The sequence below is a fragment of the Corvus moneduloides genome, chromosome 1 (assembly GCF_009650955.1).
Source record: "Corvus moneduloides isolate bCorMon1 chromosome 1, bCorMon1.pri, whole genome shotgun sequence".
Taxonomy (NCBI): Eukaryota; Metazoa; Chordata; class Aves; order Passeriformes; family Corvidae; genus Corvus; species Corvus moneduloides.
Window position 1 is genome coordinate 123,266,830 of NC_045476.1, and position 21,316 is coordinate 123,288,145.

At 38.1% G+C, this 21,316-nt stretch overlaps 1 protein-coding gene and 1 long non-coding RNA gene across 2 annotated transcripts in view; one reads left to right on the forward strand and one right to left on the reverse strand.

Annotated features, from left to right (window-relative positions):
* The window catches only part of XKR4 (XK related 4), a 222,947-nt gene extending 201,851 nt beyond the window's left edge, over window positions 1-21,096 (forward strand). Inside the window, exon 3 of the mRNA XM_032125363.1 lies at window positions 19,292-21,096. Within this exon, the coding sequence (XP_031981254.1) occupies window positions 19,292-20,238 (947 nt within the window). The 3' untranslated portion in view covers window positions 20,239-21,096. The remainder of the gene's footprint in view (window positions 1-19,291) is intronic.
* On the reverse strand, window positions 11,876-17,613 carry LOC116451702. The gene is made up of 3 exons (XR_004243302.1): window positions 17,054-17,613; window positions 12,937-13,044; window positions 11,876-12,013 (listed from the first exon to the last, which is right to left on the reverse strand). It is a non-coding gene; the product is annotated as an uncharacterized LOC116451702 (long non-coding RNA).
* Window positions 21,097-21,316: the final 220 nt, after the last annotated feature.

A 21,316-nucleotide genomic window follows, 5' to 3' on the forward strand; every position in this document is an offset into this window, starting at 1 on the left:
TCAGCTGGGTAAACATCAGTGAAGCAGTTTGCTATACTGCTGCTTCTTCTGAGCATTTGTATTAAGTTAACTCAGAAGAAAAGTTGGCCATGTCTACTTTCCCTCCCAGAAGGTCATTCTAATGGTGCTTTAGCCTTATCTCGGATTTTTCATTGAGTTCTATTGTTTAAGTAGGAGCTTCAGCACAGAAGAAAAGCAAGTTCATGGGTGCATGACTGACTGAAGGAATAAAAAATGATACAGGGGCATCTTAGCTGGATAGAGCCGTGGAAACAGCATAGGAAGCTTTTAACAGTTAGCAGAAGAATACTACCACTGAAAACATAGTTCAAGTCTTGGGGAAACTAATTTTCCCAGACAGGCAGTGAACATGTTCTCAGCAAGGGACTGGGTCAATGTGCCCTCAGGTTACATTTCCAAAACTGTAATTGAAATGGAACTGGCACTAAGGATTCAACATAAGGGTTTATTTTGAGCTGTAGTAGGAGTCTTATAGCAAACTTAACATCAATGTTATTTTTAGATGTGGAGATCTTGGCCCATAGGATTTCATCTGAAGTGCTTTAACATCTAAGTCCCATTGACATCAGGGGGGTTAAACACTTAATTACGGCTGAAGCTTAAGTTACTTTTGAAACTGGAAACAGGAAATTTCATAAATTTCTTATGATGGATTTAACATGACTCAAATTCTATTGAGTTATGCATTGCCTTTGCACTTCATTGTGCCATGGGTCAACAAACAAGAAGTTTTACCCCTAAAGTGAAATACTGGCAAGTACAGCCAGCACAAGAGAGAATTAAAAAGCAGCTCTTTATGTTTCTTAGCAGTACTCTTTTCCTTCTGTGTGACTATGTGCCTCTACTGAAAACCACTTCTGGTGAGCCTTATTTTTCCAGAAAGACTCACAGGTGTTTTCTGGTTGCTTAAAAAGCATTAAAACTTTGCTCAACTTTCCTTCCTCCCTCCCTCCTTTACGGTCTTCTCTCACAGACATGTACCTTAGGTGGTTTTCTGAGGCTTTGAGGCTTTGCAACTGAGGAAAGAGCCTTGCATTGCTTGGCAGGCTGACCTATTTCACAAACACAGGCAATTACTCCCACCACAGAGCGGCCCTTAATTCACAGCCAGGGACTGTAGAAGAGCCTTCTGGTGTGCAATGATCCCCTGATGCCCTGGAAGACAAGTAGCTGTTCCCTCCTGTGCAAAGACTGTGGCCTTGGGAAAGGCGACGTGGCTCCACTCCTCCAAAGCTCGTCAGCAGAATCAATAATCCTTTAAAACTGTCAGTGGCAAAGGCAAGCGACAGCCACCTTCCAGCTGCTTTAATTTATACCACGATAATGTGTTGGCAAACTCCCTCAATCCATTCTCCTACTCTGAAAGCTGAGGACCTACATTTCCTATGGCAAATATATGTGATTATGCAAGTGTCTGTCTTCAAAAGTGCAAGGGGTTCTTTCATTAATTTCATCCCAGGAAACCAAAACTGAGCGAACTAATTATATTAGCAATGTCAATTATTTAATTAATTGACAATTTAGCCAAGGTATGCAGTGCTTGCCTTTCAAGATTTAAAGGCGTCCTGTGCTGTGGATGCCTGCTGCATCGAGCCCACCTGGACTGGCATCCCATTTTTCCTCAGTTCTGTTATCATGCATGCCTTATAAAGTCATTTATTATACAAATTGACTACTTCAATTCCTTTTCCTGGATGGTGTTTGCATTTTTAAAATGCAGTGTGGAGTGTTTGCTCATTAGTCACTATTCTTTAGCTGTCACTCAAAATGGCTGCATGACTTGATTCCCTTCTGGTTAAAAAAAAAAAACAGAGAAGCTGCCACTCAAGTTTACCAAACAGTCCAACAATAGAGAAACTGCAAGCCCAGAATATTCTCCAGTTTCTGTAATTATACACTGAGCAGAGTAATAGAATAATTGGCACTCATTACATGAGTTTAAGTGTTCACATTATTAACTTCTATTTTGAGGACATTATTATCATGCAATAATAGTACAGATCAGGTTGGTGATACCTGGTATACAATAACTTTTGTAGAGTTAGAGAAATTTGTTAATATCCTGCTCGCAAACATGCCAGTAAAACTGCTGTTTGAGTTCTAAAGATGCAATAGAAATTTCTAAAGACAAGTGGCTGATCTTGAATATTTCCGAAAATAACTGATTTAAGCAAATATCCTTATTTAGACAGTGCTGCTATTAAATTGCTATTTAAACAGCAGAGTATATACCCTGTATATACTCAGAGGTTCCAGATATAGCTATGCTGGAATGTGCCATTGGCCAAAAATAATAAATTCAAGTTGCAGTGTTTGATTGAATAATTGTACTGAGTATATGAGATAAGATGTTTTTAAAAGGCTCATAGGGGTTTAGTGAACCAAATTCTGCTAATGACCCATAGAATTTATGCTCATAAATACCCAGTCCTCAAGTCTGTTTCAAATCAGGAAAGCCATTGGAATTTTATGCCTCTGCAAAACTGATCTAAGAAGAATTAGTTCACCTAACAGTTACTGCCAGTGAATTAGCATGAAACCCATTAGAAATTTTTGTGCACAAATGCAAAGTCTTGAACAAACCTATCACCACAGTGATAATCTTGTGAATGGTATCTAAGGCTGGAAAAACTCCAGGAAAACGTCTCTCTTACTCACCCAAAGGCATGCCAGTGTTTGCAGCAGGCATTCTCAGCATGCTTGAAAGACAGTGTTTAAACACTGTCTTGGGTGAGCACAGGCACAAGGCTTCGCCTCCAGTTGTAAGAAGATAAACTAAGCACTTCTTGATCTAGAATGCAGAAAGCTGCTGAGTTGGTAAGATAGCTTGATTTATATAGCTCTTGAGAAATGGCAGTTGTGATAATTCTGAATGGTCGTTGCTAGCCAGTGCTTGAAAGAGTGAAATAAATACCTGTCACTGCCCACAACTGTAAAAAGTCTAATTTGAAAACACTCTCTCCCTCATGCTTGGACCTATTTTCAAAGCCCAGTTGCTTCTGGCAGATTAAGTGGAACCCAACTGGCTTCCTAAACATACAAATTGTTTATCTTTTTGGTAAGCTGATCGCTCAGGAAAGAAGTTTCTGAAGATCCAGCTTGATGCTGATGAGCCAATGTCTGCAGTGCAGACACAGATTGTACTGCTGGCTCTGGGCAGTGGTGCTTGGGTCCACTGATAAGCACAGCATTGAGGCAGGCAGGTAATTCAGTGTTTGAAAGTTTAGCCAAGGAGCCTGCTGCAAAGTGGTACTCAGGTGGAATTGAAGCCATGCTCTTTGTGGCTGGGACAATAGACTCTGCTTTAAAACTCCTGGGTTCCTATTCTTGAAAGGGCTTTGTATGTTGATATTTCAGGCAAATCATTCAGTTCCTTTTTCTCTGGTTCATGCATCAGGAAAATGGATATCACGCTGACAGTCTTCATCAGCTATTTTAAGAATAATGGAATGACTACAGAGAGTACTAAAATATTTTGAGAAAAGGTGTTAGATCTGCAAAGAATTGCTAAATGTCCCATTCATGGGAATACGTACATTCTGGGAGCTAGCATTGCTCCTCTTGAAGAGCTTAGAGGAGTACAATGGAGCTGTAACAGGAAATTTTGTCACCTTTTCAGCATGGATAAAGGAGAGGGAATCTTATACTGGGGACAGAAATAATGTCTTTTGCTAACTGAATATTGTCAGACACCATTTTTTGTACAAACATCACTTGCATTTCCCAGAAGCCCCTGAGATACTCAGTTTATGAAGTCTTTGCACTGAGAATAGGCTGTGTTGAGATCATGCCTATGACTTTATCTATTTTAATGTGAAATTATGGATTTATGGATCTAGGTACTCTGTGAATAGCATAAATTATTTTAATGCAGACAGAAACATGATGTGACAGCAAGTAATTACAAATATATTCCTGCAGTCTACGGAACTTTACCTGATTACTTGACTATTGTATTCAGAGTTTCCTCACCTCATTACAAGAAAGAGAGGTAATAAAAATGTATAGAGGCACAGGGCAGGAGTTATTCTGATGACATAATTTGCCAAATAGAAGTGCTAGTCAGAACAGAAGAAAGTGAATTGAAATGCCCTAGGTAATGAAGGCTGCTTTGGAAAGACTAGGAAGCAGTGAATACCCTTGCTGACTTGATAGTTACTCACAAAAGGAGACCTTTGTCCTCAATATGACATGTTGTACTAGAATATGAAGCAGGTAACATGGATAAAACTTTCTTTAAAATTAAGAATATTAGCTTCTTATGAAATTTGTTACTGTAGCACAATCTTTTAACAATTTTTTTTTTTTTAAATAACCATAGTTGTTCAACGGGATTTTAAAAAACCCTGGCTGTTTAAGGAAAGCAGATGAGCTGGCTTGAGGGGAAAGCCTGAAGAACAACAAAGAGGTACAACCTGTGTGTGACTACACACAGGCTGGAAACCAGAGCAGGGAGTTGCTGGGACAGGATGCTGCTGCATGAGAGGGCAGCTGTCTGGTTTTATGGCGGACCACAACACATTCCTGAACCAGAAAGCTCTGATCTCAGTGCTCCAGTCATCAAGAGGTTTTACCTAAATGCAGATGCCTGAGCACCTTGTCCCAGTGCTGGGATGGGTACAGGGATAAGGAGATACCAGATGAGATGGACACTGAAGGGAGGAGGAGGGCTAAGAGTTTGGAGCACCTCTACAGAAAACAAATATATTATCTGGGAAACCTGCGGGAAAGCAAGAAGTATAAGGAGCATTGGGAAAAAAGCAGTTTGAAAACCTTGCAGATGAGGTGACAAAGAGAACAGGAAGGTGTCTCAGAGAATTCGGGAGGGAAGTGATGCTGAATCTTTTTAGGGTCAGAAGCAGTAGAAGGAAAATATGCAGAACTGAAATGGACAAGACGTTTAAGCTATGGCTTATGGTGGTTATTTTGTGAGAGGAGAAGGAAGTGTTGAGTGTCTCAGAAAGATAAATTAAATCACACTCTTTCCCCTTGATAGACATTGCTTTTCCAAAACAGACTAAGGAAAACATCTAAACAACTTTGTAATCATATGCTGTTCTAAACATAATCAAAACAAAATCTCTCAGTCTCCTGCTTCCCAAATCAGGTTAAGATTTAAAAAAACCTAATAATTTAAGTATGCTAGGTTATTGCAAGAGTGTTGCATTTATTCTTAGGTAGTATCAATGCCCATAATATGTTTCAAAACAGTCAGTAATAGAAATAGAAAAATCTCAAATTCATTATGGTATAACCACATCAGAAGGGCTAAGAGTTCAAATTAAATACTAGGAGACCAAATATAATTTATCTTGGTATCCTAACATTAAAACTTGTAGAGACATAGAGACAATCTATATGCATACTGAATGGATTTGTGATTAATGTGAAATATTTTTTCTGACCAGTGCCAGAGTGTTTGGGGAAAGGTATTTTGTATGTGCTCTAGTAAGAACCACAATTATTAAAAAAAAAAAAAAAAAAAAGAAAAGAATTTTCCTAACCTATTTACTTTATCTCTCTGTGGAAGATCATTTACTCAAATAGATCATGGCACTTTTTTTTCTTTAACTGGGAATCTGAACTCTTTGAAGTGTATTTTCATATTACCTTTCAAATCTCAAAATGGGATATTAGTTTGTCATGGTGTTGGTTTTGATTCTTTGTTTGGCAGTGTGTTTATGGCATGGCTCAGAGGGCTTTCTATGAGCTCTGTTTTCTAATGAACAGCTGTGTTTATAATTGACTGAGAGGGGCGAGTTATCTAAGTGTAGTTGTAGCAGAGATAAGCTATTTTTCTGCAGGCTGAATGAAGAGTCATTCACAGTTGCACATCCAAACAACTACCAAAGCCAGAGGGAAAGAACTTATCATCACCTTCCCCCAACTGAGGGCACACACACTATTCTGTTTCCTCTCCAAATCAGAATTAATAAGGTGGGCCGGAGTAAAGGTATTCTATTAGTCTGGTATATTCACCAGTAGGTTTAGAACTACTGCTTCTGGGCTTTTGTCAGTTGTTGCTACTGCTGCTGATGTTGAGAAAAGACTGGATTTTTATATGAACTTGTTTACTTAGGTAACTGTTATAGATTGAATGCTTTATTATTGTTATTCTCTTTGTTAAAATGTCCCACTGATGTGAATTGATAACTTCTTGATCATCAGTGTCATAAAAATGCCTTGCTAATCTGCTGTCACATTGTATCAAAAAAACAATAAATCAAATAAATATTGGGTATGCAGCTGACTGTCACTTCCCCCTTTGTGTCTGCAGAGAATCTGATTTACAGTCACACTGATGTAAAACTAATACTCATTTATCTGCACTTGGAGGTAGATGCTCGGCAGTCTTTAAAACATAATCTAAGTCTTTGAGTTCCATTTGCAGGGCCCTCTTTGTGTTCTGTGTCCAGCCTGAACTATATCATGTTCCAGCCTGGAGGACCCTGTATTGTATGTCTATAGACACTGAAACATTACATTTTAACAAAATATTGGAGAAGTAGATGAGTTCAAGAAAACGAGAGTGCCTAAATCTTTCTGTTCTTTACTTGAAGAAAAACTTTTTTCGAGCAGCAAAAATAATGAAGCCTCATTTCCTGCCTTAACCATTGCCCTGAAAATATATCTATTTTTTTCTCAGATCCCCTGGGTTCTCACATTGTACTGTTCACTCCCTGCTTTATTCCAAGTTCTCTCTCATGACTTTGGGTTTGGATGGCTAAGAGGCAATATCTGCTGGGATTAGCTCAAAGTCAGATCTATGTGAATTTGCCAGCTGCCAGGGACATATTTATTCACTTACTAATTGGTCCCTAGCTGTTGCAATAAAAATGCCTGAAGGCATAAAAATGCCTAAAATTCAGGCATAAAAATGAAATGCCTGAAGTCTGCTATACTTTAAGTGGGAACATTTCTTTGGGCCCTTCTCTAGATGCCATCTTCCCTGAACTTCACAGAAGTTAGTATCTTTGAGACATCTGTTTCTGTGTCAAATTCTGTTGAAATCAGTTGGTCATTCTTAACAATTGCCATGGAGCAGACTGATGTGCAGATGCATAAAGAAACAAATCTTAAAATTTTAAAAGAAAGTGTGCACAGAAATAAAAATTAGTATAGATTATCCTGACTTTTATTCAGCATAAAATATTAGGAATGTCAACTGTGTACTCAGGTAACAAAGAATTAGAAGTGAGATAGTAGAATTCTGCAACCTCTTTTTTTTTTATTGGATATCAGGACTTGTTACCCAGACCTGTTATCATTCACTGACAAGCTCAAAAGTTAGAATGATGATAGCCACTATAATGAATAATGTATAAACATATTTTTTAAGTTCATGTGACTTAAAATCACATGAGATCTTGAAGCAGGAAGGAGTAGAGCTAATACAAAGTGTGCTAAGATCTTTCATCCAGATGGATATGAAAATTCGGAAAGAATGACTGAGGGAGTGCTCAGGAGCACCTGCTGAATGCCTGTCCTTGCTCTCATCTTGTTTGATAGCCTTATGGATGATGACATGATCATTTGCCAGCTGGGTTTCCAGTGACTTGCATTTCCAGGCTTTCTGTGCAGAGATGTGAGGGTAGTTGATAGTGCTCAGGACAGCTACCATCACAGGCCAATCTGAGTGACTGGTCAAAATTATCGCAACTAACTAATTATGGTTTTATACAGGAAAGTGTATTTGACAATCAGAAACACAGACTATACCCAAAGGATGGGAAATACCCTGCCTTAAAAATTCAGAAGATGACGTTGCAGTCAGGAGAGAGAAGAGCTTTCTTGAGATCTCGGTGTCAGGTTGAGGCTTTGAACCATATATTGATCCATGGATGAAGAGAAAAAAAATATACAGTAGACATATTAAAAAGATCAAACCACTTTGAACACCACCAATAAGACCACTGTGCCCTGTTCTGTGACTAACACTTCCTGGAGGATGGAGCCACTGAAGGAAATTCAAAGGACAGGAAAAGGATGGTCCCAGAGGCCATCAATCAACCATTGGGATATAAGTCTTTGAGGAACTCGTAAGCCTAGAATATTGGGAAAAGGATGAAGAAGCAATTCAATCACTCTCTCTGGGTACTTACACGTTAAAAATAATTGCTTAATGACAGGACCCAGGGGAACTTTTTCAATCTTCTAAACAAGCAGCAGAAATGGAAATTAGATGCATTTAAACTTGCAGCAAGGTGAAAATTTTTGGCACAAGCCACAGATAAATATTGGAAAAGCTTTTCAGAGGAAATTTTGAGTCATTATTTTGCTTGGTATATTCAAATCGTGCCAGTTTATCTGTCTGTATGTAGTATATAACTCTAAATATACCATAGATACAAACCATACGTATCACTTACCCACATATATTGTGTGTATATATTTCAACTGCATCAGACATGCATAGATATATAGCTGTAGAGCTTCCTTACTGATAATAAATAATTTTGCAACTAATATTTAAGACAAAGATGCAAATGAGACCTAAAATAATCCAAACATGGCATGAGCTGGAAGCAGAATTAATCTCCAGAATACGCTGAATATTCTTCAAAACAGTTTGTTAGACCTTGTTTCAATTTACGTTATCTGCACAGTAGGTGAAAATATGGATTTTCTTTTGAGATGGAGAACAGGTTAGTGATTGCTTTTCCACTAACAGAAAAATAACTCTATTTAATGAATTATTGTGAAAATACGTTTGAACTTTTTCAAAATGAAAGAAACATAGCAAAGAGTTTGATCCAAAGGAAACTTCTTCCTGTACTAGCATGATCTAACAGCTCCAGTTTTTCCTTTGCTAAGTGGTATTGCACAAATGCTAAATTGATTTCTTTTTCAGAGTGATGCTTATTGTGTTTTGTCCCAGAGCACCGTATCAGGCATTATCCTCAGCATATCTGCAGAGTTTAGAGAAGTTTAAAAGACAAACATAAAAAAATGCTATATACACAAAATATTTTTAGACTAATTGTGTCAAATAAGGTACTAACTTCAGACCAATTTTAATATGCAAGTGGGAGAAATACCAGTTCCTTAATGAGGGCTGAAATTTATCCCCTTTCAGAAAGCCAATATGAGCCTATGAACCACTGAAAGCCAATCCTAAAATCATGACTTAGGAGATTTAAGGGCCCCATGCTATCTTTGCGTGGAGTCAATTTTGTTGCCAGTGACCTGGTGCCATATTATGGATTTGTAATAAGAGTTAGTATAAGATATTTGGATTATTTTTCATGCCAAAATGCATCTTGACTTCTAGTCTTGTCTGTTCTGGATGCTTGTCACAGCCAGTGCAATGCCTTTAAAAAAAAAAAATCTCTGGTGTATTTGGAATATTGATTTATGCCTTCCTTTTCCAAATCCTCAGCAGACATTTCTAGAGCCAGTGTGATATTGCTCTTTGTAGTTCAAGGTACTCACTATGTCTTCAAAAAAATACTCAGAAGAGACAGCTTGAATTTGCCAGACACTATTTCTGATATGTTCCACCATATCGCAGCCAGTATGATCATTTCAAGCTGTTTTGCTTGTGGGATGCTGGTGGAAAACACATCAGAAAGCTTGATTAATAGTAAAAATATGTATCTTTCACCAGCTCATTTTGGGCTTAGGAAAATTGTCTTCAGCTTTTAGTACTGAGGGCTTCTGAGTAAAAAACTGATATCCTGGGAACGTTTAATTTTTAAAACTCTGAAGGTCCATGAAATATTATGCTTAAGTGATTTGAACCCAATAGAACTTCAGCCAAATCAATGGCTGAAAACAAAAGGTGGATAAATTCAGACAGAAAAAAATGTGTATTTTAAAGTCAAGGCAAGTATCCCTTGGAAGGACTTTTTCTCCCTTGTTTGAAATTTTTGAATTCTTACTTACTTCTTTGAACACAATTGCAGGATTCACTCAATGTTCATGATTCAATGCTCTGTGGCTTGTATTTTACACTGACTGTTACTGTGCCATTTCACTTTAAATATATGTCTACATCTATGAAACCCATGATTGATGTATCACATTTTTTGCATGTTTCACTATAAAAAATTAAGATAGTGAAATTGTTGTGACTATGTTAACCTAAAACAAAAAATGTTGATAGGTACTTCCTTTCTCTGAATTTGTACTTTTCTCTACAGGCATTGAAAAACTGTATTTGTAGTAACTCTCCAATTCTCCTGGGTATTAGGTGCATTCTGCTCCCACATCCTCTCATTAAATCTCAGGAAATAATGTGACAGCTTTGATATTCTCAGACATCCATTTCTGAGGCAGCCAGTACATTGTAGGTCACTGGCAGGTGGGAAGACGCCCTTCAGGGGAAGGAGGGTTTACAGAATTTTGAGGAATGTTCCATGTATCCCTGTGAAAGGAAAAAATCTTTTTCTTGAGTGGTCCTGGAAGGAACAGGTACAACCTGGCCCCTAAATCCATGACCATGCAAACAGCTTGTGTGTACAAAAATATATTGACATGAAGTGATTACATGTATGGGTTGACCTTGGACTGCAGTCACTCACCCAGCTGCTTATTTACTCTGCTTCCTCAACATAACAGGGTGAGAAAAGAGGACAAAAAACCTTGTGGGCTGGGGTAAAGGCAGGGAGATACTTTACCAGTTACCACCACAGGCAAAACAAGCTCAACTTCTGGAAAATTAATTTAATTTATTGCCAGTGAAAACACATGTGGAGAGTGAGAAACATGGACAAATTAAAGCAAGATTTTCCCCTTATCCCCTTTTTACCAAATCAATTTCACTCCTTCATCCCTGACCCTTCTGCCTTCCCTTCCATGTGGCACAGGATGATGGGGAGTGGGGAGTTGCGGTCAGTCCACACCAGTTTCTCTCTCCTCCTTCTTTCTCCTCCCACTTTTCCTCTGCTTCAGCATGGGATCCCTCCTATAAGGTATAGTTCCTTCAAGATAAAACTGCTCCAGTGTGGGCTCTCCAAAGGCCACAGTTTTCTTCAAGAAATATCCATGGGCTGAAGAGCGTAAATGTTCTCCATTGTGGTCCTTCACAGGCAGAGGGAAATTACCTGTCCCACCAAGATTCTCTCCCAGAATTGCCTGGAGAATCCCATCCCCTTTTTTCTTCTCTCACCTTAGTACTTACACTGCTGTTCTCTCATCCTTATTTTCCCCCCTCCTCCACCTGTTTGACATTTTTAAATGTCCCTTCTTAAATATGTTTTCCAGAGGCACCAATATATTGGCTTTTGGGCTCAGCTGTGTCCTGTGGTGGCTCACTTTGGAGCTGGCTGGAAACTGGCTGGAAACTGGCTGGAAACATCTGTGTCCCACATGGGACAGGCACTGACTTCTCCTCATGGAGGCCACCCCGTGTGTCCCTATCCCAACTCCTAGGCACCTGACACCCAACTAGAAAACAGTTAGAAAACAATTAGAAAACAGTTTCACGGAGAATTGATTAGGAAACCAATACTGTCTCTAGCACCACCATGCTTTCACTTCAAGAGATTTATTTCCAAATTTTGTACCATTTCAGTTCTAGTTTTGTATTGTTGCTCTTACAGTTGTTAGTCCAAAGTTTTATTTTCTTTCCCTTTTTTGATGTGTGGGTTCAGTCCACACCCACAGCAGCACCAAGCCAGCCACCGAGGTCTGTCAGGCCCCGGCCCTGTGAGCTGAGAAGGATGGCATTCAGACTGTGGGGCAGGTGACACAGTGACTTTGCAAAAGAAACAAATGCTCATAATAATTTTCTCCCTATTCATGCATATGCATTCTCATAGACTAAGTACAATATATATATTTTTTTAATTGTGTATTCTTTAATAGAAGACCTAAATAATCTAAATGACATTTGCTGTGTACATCTTTGGGGGGGGTTTTATGTTAATATTTTTCCAAGGCATTTCCAATAAAAAAGTTCCAGTTGATCTTGTTAGATGCCATGGAGTGGAAATCTTTGTGGCTGGTTCCTCCAAATCAGTGAAGTACCAGGATAAAATCTGTCCAGAAGCTGTGTAAGCAAAAGCATATAAAAGCTCAGCAGAAGAGTACCAGTGAAATCACAGAAATGTGGATCAACAGAAAGGCATTTCCTCAAGAGTTAAGTTCTACCAGGATTTTTTACATGTCTAGTAAACTCCACCTTTTTGTCTCTCTCCTGCTGGGTGGCAGGGAGAAGGGCTGCTGCTGCTGCCATTGGTGTTATGGAAGGTGTCCATGCACACAGAGCACTGGGCAAAGCGGTGCAGGTGGAGCTGTCTCCCATAGATGGTGCCCTGTATTTAACTTAGTGTTGTGTTCTCACAATGTTTCTTAAGAGCTAATGGCAGGGGGTTTGTTCTGCTTGGAGTTGCTGCATCCTCCAAATAATCCCTTGATTTCTGTAAGCTACTTGCAGCAAGCTCAAGGCATTGAAAGCCCTGAAATGTAGAAATCATGGAAATGAGCCTGGAGTCAGTGGGTATGTTTGTGCTGCACATACTTCACTGGAATAAAAGACACCAAATTAGCTGACAGACAGGGAGTCTAGCTGTGAAAATATGGAATCTAAGTTTAGATTCCTAACAGGCAAAGTGATCTCATGCTGTCTTGCCAAGCCTGGCAGCACACAGACTGCATGACACACATGAGTTCCTGGCAGTTGTCACTGCCAGTGAAGGACTGGACTTGATTGGTAGCTAATAAGGACTCCTAATCTGAAAGTCTTAAGTATAACACATCTTCAGTATAACAAGAAACTAACGAATATTGGAAAAATATAATTGAAAGGGAAGAGATCACCCAGCATGTGAACTAGTAACTGGCCTTAGCTGGTGTATTCTGGCAGTACAACTTCCATTCAAGTATCTGAAAGAGCCAATTACTTCTACAGATAGAGGAGAAGGTAGTGGAGCTTTTGGCGTCTGTGAAGAAAGAGAGACCTCAATTACTTACTGTGGTCTTTTGAAAAACAGAAGAGAGCCAGCCTTCATGGTTCTTGTGGTCCCTGCATGCCAAGTTGCCTCTCTGTGTTGCTTTTATTCATCGTTTATAATACAAGTGCTGAAATATTAACAACAAAAACTGGCTTAGTTTGGATTTAGGGGCAAGGCAAAGGGAAACAGTGCTTGATTTTATCTTGAAGCAAAATTATGACCATCATCCAAGTATTTAAAACTATGACTGGGATTGATGCTCAGCAGAAGCTTCTCAACACTGTCTAACAGTTAGATTTGCTAAGGTGGATATGACCTTGAGTGCAGCAAGAGATAAATCATTAGGCAGGTGTCCTGTACACACCCTAAGAAACTGCTAAAGATACAATACAATAAGCCAGAATTTTGGCAGTTAACCTTGGTCATCTACAGAGAGTCCAAACCACTGCTGGTATAAAATTAGGAGTAGGTAAAATGAGTAAATTTGAAAGTAACACAATATGTAGAATATTTCTAGACTTTCAGGGGAATGGTAAGTTGTTGTGGAGAGCCAAATTAAAGAAGCAGCTGGAAAGTGTCTCACCAGAAGTGTCTGTTGAAAGCAGCTGAGAGGAATCATGGGAGAAATTATTCCTATATATGCTATCATGTTCTATGAGTATTGTGTAACACATAGAAGAAGTAATATCAGGCATAATCCTGACTTACATTTCAACAAGGAAGTGTTTCTGCCACCCATTATGCTGTATTATTCCACCTCTGTACGTAGTGGGAGAAAGTTAAGCTTAATGATGAAACCATCTATGTTGCCTTAAAAATCCCCAGCTATGAATGAAGCCTGTGGCAAAAACTGGAAATGTGAACTACTGGAGACTCATCCTCAGACACTGACACTCCCATGTTTGTGGGTAGCAAACAGTCTGAGTGTACAACCACAGGAGTGGAACATTTCAGTAGGGTCCCAGTCCAATCTAGAGACAATCAGATATAGTAGGACTCAAGGAAGAAGAAAAAAGTCCTTTTCTGACCTCAGGAAGTTTATTTCAGTTGAACAGAAAGCCTTTGGTCTTGATTTAGCATAGCTAATATATGACAAACTTGCTGACATGGGAAAGTAATAGGATTATTTTGGCAACATGTTTATGGGGAAATAACCCAGGTGAGGGCAAGAGCTTATATTGCCTTTTGAAAATAGGAACATATTAAAAAAAAAGTAAGATTTATCTTTAGGTTTCATCTCACAGTATTGGCCAGGGAATGAGACCCCTGAGCATGAAACACACTGACAACCTGGACACATGGTCCTTGATATGACCAAAAGCTGCCCTTAAAGCATTCAAAGCCTCCTGTGTGCGAAATCACATATAGAAGGACAGCTTGTACACCATGACATACACTGCTGTCATACACTGTGTATGGGAACAAAAGAGTTAGTGCAGAAACCCACAGACTATTGCAAAGCTGCCTGCAAGGCTGCCTCCACAGGAATCTTTAGCTTGTGCCTATACTTGCAGAGCAGCATGGCAAAAGCTGTGTAAATATAGCAAGACATTTTCTGAAGCTGAAGAAGAGAGGCAAACATGATATGCTGTTTCCTAAAGGACTAAAATATGAACATTAGAGATCCTTGGCTTCGGTTCAGAGAAGCACCTGGAAGCTTGGATGCATGTAATGTCACTTCTCCAGCTGAGTAGGAAACTCACAAAATAGGCTTTCTTAAAATAATGTTTCAAAGTCTCACATCCCAGGCAATGTTGTCATGCCTAGATGTCCTGCTGCATTTGGTATTCCTGCTTTTAGGTGAATTTACTCCTGGAAGTGGTGAGATGAGTACAAGTTTAAAAGGAAGGATGAAGCAGAGACAGACACCTTGGCAGGAGTTTGATTTCTGAAATCAGGTTGAACGTCAAGGAGCACTTTCTCAGATTGGTTCATTCATTTGTAGGGTTTCCAGCTGACTTGAGCTGTTCTGTCCTTATGCTATATGGGATTTATGGACTGATATGATTAGAAAAAAGCCATTTATGGACTTAGATATGCCTTTAATCTTTCAAGTCCAAATCAGTTTTCTCACAAATGCCATTGAGGAGAATTTAATTTATTCTCATCTAGTTATTTGAGCTTGTTTGCTTCCTTGAAACAATATTACATTTGTAAATATATATATATATCTCTGTATATATTCTCTTTTCCTTCATATATGTTTGCTTTCACTTGTGAAAGCTATGTTTTTGGGCTTTTTATCTTGTCTTTAATGTGCTGTAGTTCATTGCAGTGTATTATGCCTTATATTTAAAGTATTTGTAGAGAAATGGCACAACCTATAAAATGCAAGTGCATATCATATATGGAGAAATTAATAATTTCAGGGAAAGAAATTAAAATTATAATTCAATCAACACAATTCTGGTTTTTGTTTATCAGACAGAAATTCTGGTAGATTTACTATCTTGAGAACATCTGAAACTCATCTGTAATTAAAAAGTTGTCTTTCCTTTATACAAATAATATAATTAAGTAATGCAAACCATACACAGAATAAAAGAGGTTAAATTGTATTTTTCACTCCAAAGAGATTATAATTAGTTCCTGGCAGAATGTTGTCCTGATACAATGCACTGTTTTCTTGCTGTTTTGACTACTGTGGATGGGCTATGCTGCAAAGTGGGTATGTACACTCCCACTCTTTGCTATTTCAAGTATTTCAGGTGTCCACTTTAGAACCAGACAAAAGCATCTTTGCCTGATTCAAACTGTGATGTTTATCCTGTGCAAAGCCTGCATTTCTTTCCTCTTCGGGACAGAATTTTAGACATCAAGTCATATACCACAGAAAATGTTTAAAGGTTCATCTTTAGAAAAGAAAGAAACAAGAACATGCTTTCATGCTTCCTAAGGCCATTTTAGAGAATTCCTGCTTTCCTGTTCTTGTAACAGTCTGTAGTGGATGAGCATATAGTTGGTTGTGTACATATTCACTGGGAATGGCTATTTAGTCTTAATTTCCAAGATCAAGACCCTAAATACAAGTCTCATAATACAAGAGAGTCAAATACACCAGAAAGCTTCTGCAATACCCAAAAATTTTGCAGGGACTGCAGATGAGCAAGTGGGAAAGCTGGTTCTTGTTCTTCATGAACAGTGGCTCCACAGATCATGTCCAATCTCTGTTCATTTCTGAGTGGCAAATAAGTCTTCCTGACTGCAGAAGTTAAACCACCTGCATTGCTAAAGTTTTTGTTTGATAGTAATAGAAATTTCTTTTAGTTCCTCTTTTGAAATAGGGATAAAGAGGTTTATATGAACATATAGTCAGCAAATGCATCACTATATTCTAATTAATGAATTATCCATTCAGTGCTACAATAATTCACTTTATTTCTAACCATTCCCAGTGAATTATTTATATAGTGACATTTATTAGCAAGCTGCCATTTGCATCACTTTTGCATCATTCTTATTATTATTAATTTACTTCCAATAATTCTTTAGTGCTTGCTCTCATCAATAAAGAAAAATGGATGGAGCCCATGAAGCATTTAACTTTATCTTAATTCTATATCCCTAACACCATTGCCAATAGCCAAGAGCAGATGCATAATATATTAACTGGCAATTCTTCCCTTTTGTGCCTCTCCTTGTCTCGTCTTTCTCTCCCGTATGCCAGTATCCCTGAGTTTGTTCTGTAAAAGCAGAGGATGATTCCCTATTAATGACTATTTAAATAACAGAATTACATAGCTATTGTGCTTGCTTCTTAATGTCCCAGACAATGACTATGAATTAATTAGCATTAGAACAGTGGAAATTTCTATGAATTTAACATTATATTCTGTATGTATAGTTGAATGATTTTACAGTTCCTGATGCAAAACTGATGATATCTCTACAAACCTCTGGGGGAGTGTGTGAGGTCGTTAAAGTTAGACTTGCAAAGAAAATATATGGATTTCTCACTCACATTATTTTTTCCTGTGCTGATAATGCTATTCTTGAGTTCTTGTTCAGAGTGGCTTGTTTGTATTGAAAGATTCTTTATCCTACTCATCTACCTTTCCCAACTTTTCCTTTCACGAGGGAAATGAACTGTGTTTTTTCAAGACTTAAAACATTCCTACAGGAAAACAAGAACTTACATTTTCAGCTCCCAGGGTTGTCATCAGAGATAATGGATACAGAAAGGCAGCCCAGTGTGAAAAAGCAAATATACAGGTCAGAAATGAAAACACCAATTTATACCATGTCTCTTTCCTGTCTTCATTGCTGATAGCTTATTTTCTCCATGAAGGAAGATTCCAGAAGTAACACTGGTGTTTTGTCAAGCAGGCATCTGCATGGGAAGAAAAGTTATGAAGTTTTATTTAAAATTCTCCCTGGAATCCTAAGTTTGCTCTATATTTCTGCTGATTATTTGTTATTATTTTATTTTTAAAGCAAAGGGGTTTTAAATTCATGGATTCATGGGGGCTCACAACATTATTAGCACCCTGCCAGACAGGGAGAAACATTGGCAAATAATCCCTCCTGAAAGCAATTAATCTCTCTGTACTACTTACTGAGAAAAATCTTAGTGTGTTAAGCCAAGTGAATTGTTTAAATAGATTTTATTTCCATAACATAGATTTTTTTTCTCTTTTAAAATAACGTTGGTTTTTTTTTCAAAGTAAATAGCAACATGTATTTAGGCTTAAATTTACCATTCTCCATTAATACAATTTCTTAGCATTTATAATATTTAAGTAATACATTCTTGATTGTTAAGTTCTAAAGAAAGCTATTTAATAGGGAAGAAAAATACTGGCTGTGCATCCAGAACCAAAGGTTGTCGAAGTGATTAAACAGCTTTTAACAGCAGACAAAAGAAATGTTTTCTTCATGTCAGTTTGATTTACTTCAATATCTAGTTCAAAGTTAAGGAACTGCTTAGAAATAGAATAAGCTGAAGCATCATTATCTTTAAATGGTCCATGAATAAATTCTCAGTCTGAGATGCTGAGACTTATGAATTCATTCATTAGCTGTATGTAAAATTAGCTTTGGTAATAAACCAGTTTTACGTATAAAATGTTTGATACATTTTCCTCTGTATACAACACTTATTGCAATTTTATTCAAATAATAAATACACTTGAAAGGCAAGGATTTTGCATTTCAATTGCAATTCCCGTTTCCATCCAAAGCAGCTTGATGCAAGTTGTAAGTAAATAAAAATTAATCTTCTAGTAAAGAATCATCATTCATTTCTAACAGAATGCTATGTAAGTATAAAGCATTTGAATAATTATGCTGAACTATACCATTTTTGAACTGGGAATGTAAGGTGTTTTTCTGGTAGTGTATGGAAGTAACAGATTAGTTTAAAAGTCAGGCTCAGTTTCAAAGCAACTTTTTTTTCCTAAATTTACCTATCAACAAGAATCAAAATCCCTTGAGGGGAAAAGACTAACACAAGCTCAAAATAAGTATAGAAAGGTCTATTTTTTAAAAAATGGTTTTGCAGTTTTTGTATTTTCACAAAACTAATGCTTGAAATCTTATGAGAAATAATCCCATATTGAATGTTTTAAATATTTGTCAGGTTTTACTAAAATATTATAGTTTAGGGCCTTGTAAATAAACAATTGTGTGATATATAGGAGATAGAATGGCTATATAAATTCAAATATATAGCCCCCTACTTTAGGAGCATCTTTACTCAAAATTTTAATTCAGTAAAAAATTCCAAGATTTCTAAAATAAATTTAATTTCCAGCTGGAAGAAAATAAGTTCCGATAATTTCTACTTATTAAAATTCTGTTTAAAAGTGGTGAAAATACCAAAATGGGCCTCAGCAAGAGTAAGGCAGTCTGTTTAAAATTTGATGTAACAAGAGTAACATAAATTTATTTTTAACATGTAGATTTAAGCTCACACTGTTATTGATTTAGTTTATATGTAGATGATGCCGGCATTTTAATTAGAAAGACTTGGTTGCTTTATATAAGGCTTCTTTAATGACTTCTCAAAATCAGAAAATTAATATTCTTTCTTGAAAATAATAACTGCAGTAGGTCCCCTTAAGTCTCAGAGCTGACAGAGACACCTATTCCCGACTGGCTCAGAGTTGTGAATTAATTATTTTGTTTCAAACATGTAGTTGCTAGATAAGAGGTTCAGAGTGTGGTTTGATAGCCACTCTTGTTTGTGTGTATCCAGTGACATAAGGGAAATGAAATCTCAGCAGCAGAAGTCCATTTCTCTGAGCTAAAGGAGAAGGAAGAGATTTATTGTGCCAGTGGTGGTGAACATATTTAAAGCAGCAAGGATCTCACTGTTTTCAGCCAAATGCTGACATACTAATTGTGCCTTAACTTCATCTCTTGTTTCCTCCTAGGTCTTACTGCTGCAGCATCCCTTGTATCCCTGGCTTGGGCTTTGGCTTCCTACCAAAAGGCCCTCCGTGACTCTCGCGATGACAAGAAACCCATCAGTTATATGGCTGTTATAATCCAGTTTTGCTGGCATTTCTTCACAATTGCAGCAAGGGTCATTACTTTTGCTCTGTTTGCCTCGGTTTTCCAGCTGTACTTTGGGATCTTCATCGTGCTGCACTGGTGCATCATGACCTTCTGGATCGTTCACTGCGAGACAGAGTTTTGCATCACTAAATGGGAGGAGATAGTTTTCGACATGGTTGTTGGGATAATCTATATCTTCAGCTGGTTCAATGTCAAGGAAGGAAGGACACGCTGCAGGCTTTTCATTTACTATTTTGTCATCCTTTTAGAAAACACCGCCTTGAGTGTTCTCTGGTATCTGTACAAGGCCCCTCCAATCTCTGATGCGTTTGCCATACCAGCACTGTGTGTAGTGTTCAGCAGCTTTTTAACAGGCATTGTTTTTATGCTAATGTACTATGCCTTCTTTCACCCCAATGGACCAAGGTTTGGGCAGTCACCAAGCTGTGCTTGTGAGGACCCTGCTGCTGCCTTCACCCTTCCCTCAGAAGTGGCCACAAGCACACTACGCTCCATCTCCAACAACCGGAGTGTCACAAGCGAGCGGGATCAAAAATTTGCCGAGAGGGACGGGTGTGTGCCTGTGTTTCAGGTGAGACCCACTGCACCATCCACACCTTCATCCCGGCCACCAAGGATTGAGGAGTCTGTCATTAAAATCGATCTGTTCAGGAACAGGTACCCAGCATGGGAGAGACACGTGTTGGACAGGAGCCTGAGGAAGGCAATCTTAGCATTTGAATGTTCCCCTGCTCCTCCACGGCTACAGTATAAAGATGATGCCCTTATTCAGGAGCACTTGGAATATGAAACCACATTGTAAACAAAGAAAAACCACAGCTTGAAGAAGCTCCAGCGTTACAGTCCAAATTAGGGGTTGACAGTAGGGCTGTAGGAATTACTAAACTGCGTACTACAAGTAGAGCAGCAAGCTATAGTGTTCTTAGTCTGGCTATCATCATGATTATCATTTGATCCACTGTGTGCAGTCTGTCTGCAGGACACTGATACAGCAGCATCGTCTGAAAGCCTCAAAAAACCCCAAACCCTGACCCACACATACAAATCAGTTACATCAGCTGGAGGAACTCACCCACCACCCCTTACTGCTATGAAACTCTGACTGCACAGTACTTACAATCAAACCAATAAAAAGGCTCTGGCCAGAGCTTTCAACTTCAGCCAGTAGTGCATTTTATTTTGGAAATAAATGATTGATATTTCCATAACCAATGGCAAAATCAAAGAAACCCCACACCTTTTCAAAAATAACAAAACTGTATCACACAGTGTTGCTGTTAGGAAAGCCGTTTTCTAGGGGGGAAAACAGGAGCTTAGTAGTCTTCAACACTCCCATAAATCAACCATTCAGGTTAGAATAGGTTTGCAAAATAGTTCTTAATTAAAAAGAAATGTCATCATGTTTATAAGGCTGTCAATGGAAAAGAAACTAAATTCTGATTAATTAGGTCATTAAAATTAATACTACCAGAACTGTTTGTTTCCTGTGGAATTTCAAAGTCTTTATTAAACACAATTTAACTTCTTGATGTTATTTTCAACAGAAACTCTATGCAGCTCACTTCTGGTTTTGAGGAGTAATAAGGAGATCTAGCACGTAGTGATATTCATTAAATGATAATCATGATTCAGTGTTCAATTTGCAAAAAAAAAAAAAAAAGTAAAAGAACAAGGAAGTATAGTTTTCATATTCTAAACTTTTTGGAGGACCCCATTCAGATATTTCAGAAGAAACTACAAGGAGCTGAACACACTGAAACTTCTCTGTTTCAGGACTGAGAATGCATGATTCAGTGTGTGAATGTATGCAGGTGTGACAAGAGACTGTGACATGCCATACCTTTCTAGTGCCAAACATTGTATAACTGCAAGGTTGATGT